Source organism: Otolemur garnettii, unplaced genomic scaffold, assembly GCF_000181295.1.
Source record: "Otolemur garnettii isolate 467f Iridium unplaced genomic scaffold, OtoGar3 scaffold00005, whole genome shotgun sequence".
Taxonomy (NCBI): Eukaryota; Metazoa; Chordata; class Mammalia; order Primates; family Galagidae; genus Otolemur; species Otolemur garnettii.
Genome location: NW_003852400.1, coordinates 4,849,949 through 4,854,567, shown reverse-complemented (window position 1 = coordinate 4,854,567; position 4,619 = coordinate 4,849,949). Strand labels below are relative to the sequence as shown.

General features: G+C 39.6%; 1 protein-coding gene across 2 annotated transcripts in view; it reads right to left on the bottom strand.

The window, feature by feature from the left end:
• The window catches only part of RELN (reelin), a 479,973-nt gene that overhangs the window by 285,383 nt on the left and 189,971 nt on the right, over positions 1-4,619 (bottom strand). For both annotated transcript variants that reach the window (XM_003782608.3, XM_023518943.1), the window contains one exon: positions 4,470-4,540. In XM_003782608.3, the coding sequence (XP_003782656.1) occupies positions 4,470-4,540 (71 nt within the window). The remainder of the gene's footprint in view (positions 1-4,469; positions 4,541-4,619) is intronic.

The following is a 4,619-nucleotide window of genomic DNA, read 5'->3' as shown; positions in this document are numbered from 1 at the left end:
GGAGAGAGGGAGACAGGGTAAAATGGGAGAGAGGATATCCATTCTTCCCTTGAGTCTGCTTTCCTCTCTGGTCACCATACTTCTTTCTTTCCCTTTCCTCTTAAATTTTTTTTTTCCAAAGCCCCACATTTACCTCTCATTTTAGGATCATCTGGCTTCCCTTGACTGAATGACTCCAAAGTTCCAGCAAGAAGCTTTCCACACTACAAGGCTGCCTCAGGTGGTCTGGCCTCTCCAAAACCCACCCTCATTTACAGCCAAATTGCCAGTGACCTTGTAAATGCAAAGCCCTCAGGCCCCTTTCCCTGCTTTGTCCTCTATGGAAGCAGCTGGTCCTTCTGAACTCCTCTGCTGTGGTGAAAGTTCTTCCCCTAGATCCCCACAACTCTAAAGCTGCCTCTTTTCCAGAGTCCCCTGTCTTCCTGCCCCTGCTCAAATGCTCCCTATCTCCATTATCAACATAAGGGTGGCTCTGAAATCCTTCTCCCCACCCCGTCTGCGGCAGCCCTCTCTTCTCGGCAGGCTGATGGGCAGCCCTGTCTGTCCTCGGAGCCGGCATGCGGAGTCCTGTTTGTTATTATCTTCTCTTCTACACCCCTCTGACATCTCTTCATTTCTTCAAACAGATGAGCGAATGCTCATGTTCCTCTCTCTGTTCTGGGCATCACCATCCACCAACCCCATTTCCTTTCTCAAACATAAATTGTTTGTTCCTGTCACTCACATGCTGCCACTGCCTGCGGGATGATGTCTATGCCCTGAGCATTTACGGTCTGCCCACTTCCCCTCTGGGCTTGCGGCTTCGCTGCTGCAAATTGCTGGGTGGCTTTGTCTTGGCCACCTTTATCAGACCATTGTTTACTCACTATGAACCGTGGGAGGCTTGAGAGATTCTGCAATAAAAAGCACTATCCCTACTCTCAAGGAGCTTCTAACTAATGGCAGACAAGGCAGAGTGATCTTGTTCTTATTACAATACAGGATAAACAGGTGTTGAAGGAACGCTCAAGTCACTCTCACTGGGCCTGTTTCCTCAGCTTCAAAATGTAGGTAATATATGTATTTTTTAATTTCCAGAGGTCTGATATAAAGATTAACTGAGTTAATGTTTGTAAAGGGCTTAGAGTGGTTTCTGGCACAAAAGAGTGCTGAGAGTATTCCGTTTATATTATTTCTGTGCCTTGAGCACTGGGTATAGAGGGTTCTGTAAGTCACTTGTCTGACCAGCTTGAGGGGGAGGGAGACGGGATTAGAGCTGCTTTTACTGGAGGAGGTAACACCTAAGCAGGATCTGAAAGCCTGAGTTAGACAGAACCAGTGAGGTGAAAGGGTGGCCCAGGCAAAGAAAACAGGGAGAGCACAGGGTGCTGACCACACTGGGGTGACAGAGCCAGGGGCATCAGGGAATTTTAGGGGAAAATTAGAGGATGTTAAAAAATGAGGTGGGGGGTGCTGAAGCCAGACTGCAAAGGGCTTTTCCCGCATGCTATGATAAGTAGTGTGGGTTTTACACTGAAAATAAACTATGGCTTCCAATTGAGATACTGAAGGGTTCTAAGGAGGGAAATGATAGAATCACATTTCCAGTTTAGAAAGCCCATGACTCCATACAGGCACCATGAAAATGAGAGCAGAAAAGCTACAAAGGAGGCTATGAAACAATTCCCAAAGGGGCCTGATCTAAGATGGGTCAGTGGGCCAGGAAGGAGGAGTTAGAGGAAATCTCCTCCCCAGCTCCTGGGGTGCCTTTCCTAACACTCCCAGGCACACATGGCTACCTCTATGATCCACTATCTGTCTCTTACATCCCAGCCTGTGAGTGCCTCAAGATCAGGAACTGGGTCCGTTCACTTTCATATCGTATGTACTTAGCACAGCGAGCTGGGAAGGGGGTGTCCCAGGTGCTGGATCCATGTTTGTAGGATAAAGTTTTGCTGTGAAAGTTTTGTAAGGAAAGGGCTCAAGACCACAGACTAACCGTACCTAGTGTATCTTCTGATCCTTTTTTAAATATATTTAGTCATCTACACAGTCGCGTAATAACAGCAGTCCTCAAGGTCCACAAGTTTCTCTGTTTGAATAGTTTAATTAAAATCAGCAAGCCTACTGAGTATGTTAAAAAATGAAAGGCACTGTGCTGGGGCACACGGTGCTTTAAATTTTTTTCTTCTACTCAATATATTAGATATTCCTCATCCAATATACAAAAACCATTATATGTGAAAATTATTTTATTTGAGGAGATAGTGCTTTAATTAAAAGGAGGGCCAAAATCAGCACATAGTTTATAGTACCAATTATTTTCCTTATTATTTCCTAACAGCAGGAAGTCACTCTTGTTAGTATTCTTTTCCACCTTCTCTTGGATGAACTGATGTGATTTCAGTGAATTAGGTACTGTTGAAAAGCTCAGGGTTTTTCTCCTGGTCCTCGGCTTTCCTGTATTTTTATCACCCACACCTCCCATCATGTGAGCCATACTCACATAGGGGCCATTTTTTTTTTTCTCACTGGTTGAAAATTTTTCCCCCACTGGTTTTTCTTGGCTTTTTATTTTCATTTCAATTGAACCCAATGCCAATAATTCATTAACAATAGAAAAGACTAAAAAAATTCAAGGCTTAAAAGAAATCAGTTTTTAGACAATTAATAAATGTTAATAAAATTAGACATTTTTTTCGGACACCATGAATTTTTCAGGATATTAATTTTCACTGCTATATGGTATTCTATATTTTCAATAATATAAGTGTTTTCATAGTCTAGAAAAAGATTTACATTATAATAGAATTTTTGAGCCTCTCTACAAAGGCACATTTTAATATCTGCAATCTTGAAAGCAATGAAATAAAAATCTGTTTAACTCAAGAATACTGATAATACGTTTGAAGTTATACTTAGAATGGAATTTTCTGGTTTCTGGTTTAAGAATTATGTATGTAAACAATCGGAAGTTTGCCACTAATAAACATTAAACATCACATTACATAGATAAAGGAATACTGTGATGTGTATTGTACTACTAATAAATGGTACTTTCTTAGGACATTTAAAAACCAATATACTTTTTCTTGTTTCTCTCTCTAAGCCCGTTATATTTTCTTCAGCAACAAGATACTTGAAATTTCCTTCAATAATGTAATTCTTAAATTAACAAATTTCCTCCCAATATCATTCTAAACAAAAATTAATGATATACCTATGATGACCAATAAAAACACAGGACATTTATAAAGACTGACATCAAATATTTTTATCATCAAGATGCTTAAATCAAGGAATGTGTGTGTGGCCAAGACAAACTTGGATTCAATCTATCAACAGTTTTGGAAGGCTGCTATACGCCAAGTACTAAGTCAGCTTCTGGGGAAGTAAAGATCCTTGAAGCACAGTCTGTATACTTGAGAAGCTCAGTGTCTCCACTGTGGAGAAACAAACTTGAGTGGAAACTCAAGGGGTAGGAGGAACAAACTTTCCTGGAAGCATGGATCCTGGTTTTTACCTTTTCATTGAGGTGTGTCTATGTGTACATGTGTGAGTAAGAGTCTTGCATGGTTAAAACACTGGGTAAGCATATACTAGCCAAAACCCAGAAATCACTTCAACTTTCTTTTTTTTTTTAGACAGAGTCTTACTTTGTCGCCCTCTGTAGAATGCTGTGCCATCACAACTCACAGCAACCTCAAACTCTTGGGCTTAAGAGGTTTTCTTGCCTCACTCCCCCAAGTAGCTGGGACTACAGGCACCCACCACAATACCCAGCTATTTTTAGAGACAGGGTCTTGCTCTGGCTCAGGCTGGTCTCGAACTTGTGAGCTCAGGCAACCTACCTGCCTCAGCCTCTCAGAGTGCTGGGATTATAGGCGTGAGCCGCCGTGCCCGGCCTCCACTTCAGGTTTCTTAATCTATCATCATACATAGCTAATATAATGTAAATTTAATTGAAACAGATAAATATCTACACACTAGTTTAAAATTAATAGTGCACATAGTTGAAATAAGACCACAGATTCTATACACATGATCATCTGTATAGAACATGAAATTCTATTAAAATATTAAAAACAATAATCAGAAACATTTCAACAAGTTGACAAAAACATTAAGCGGTAAATTAAGCAGATGCATTTTTATAGACTTCTAAAATTACTATTTTATAGACTTCTAAAATTACTATTAATATTTTTGGTTTCCAGGATAACCAAAGATAATTTTTTAGAAAAAAATATGAAAATAAGATAAATTACTTTGGTTTGAGTTGCTCACATTTAGTGTTTTCAGAGATCTATGCATAGACCTTTATCAATAATTATAAAATAAATATTAGGATATGAAGAGGTCAATACTTCAATTTTAAAGTATCACGATCACATAACAGTAATGAAATGCTTCCTTTCTACATAGAACATACGACCCGCCATGACAAATTTGGACATAATCAACACAAACAAATCCAAACTGACTCTTACCTCCTTGTTCACACAACTGCTGGGCTAAAGCATCTTTGAAAATAACCTGGCCTCGGTGTGTTGCTGTAGCCCTGGAAATAAAGAGCAAAATGTTAATGCAAATCTTGTAATATGTTTGGTGATAATGTATTTGTTAAACTTTAAAAAAAA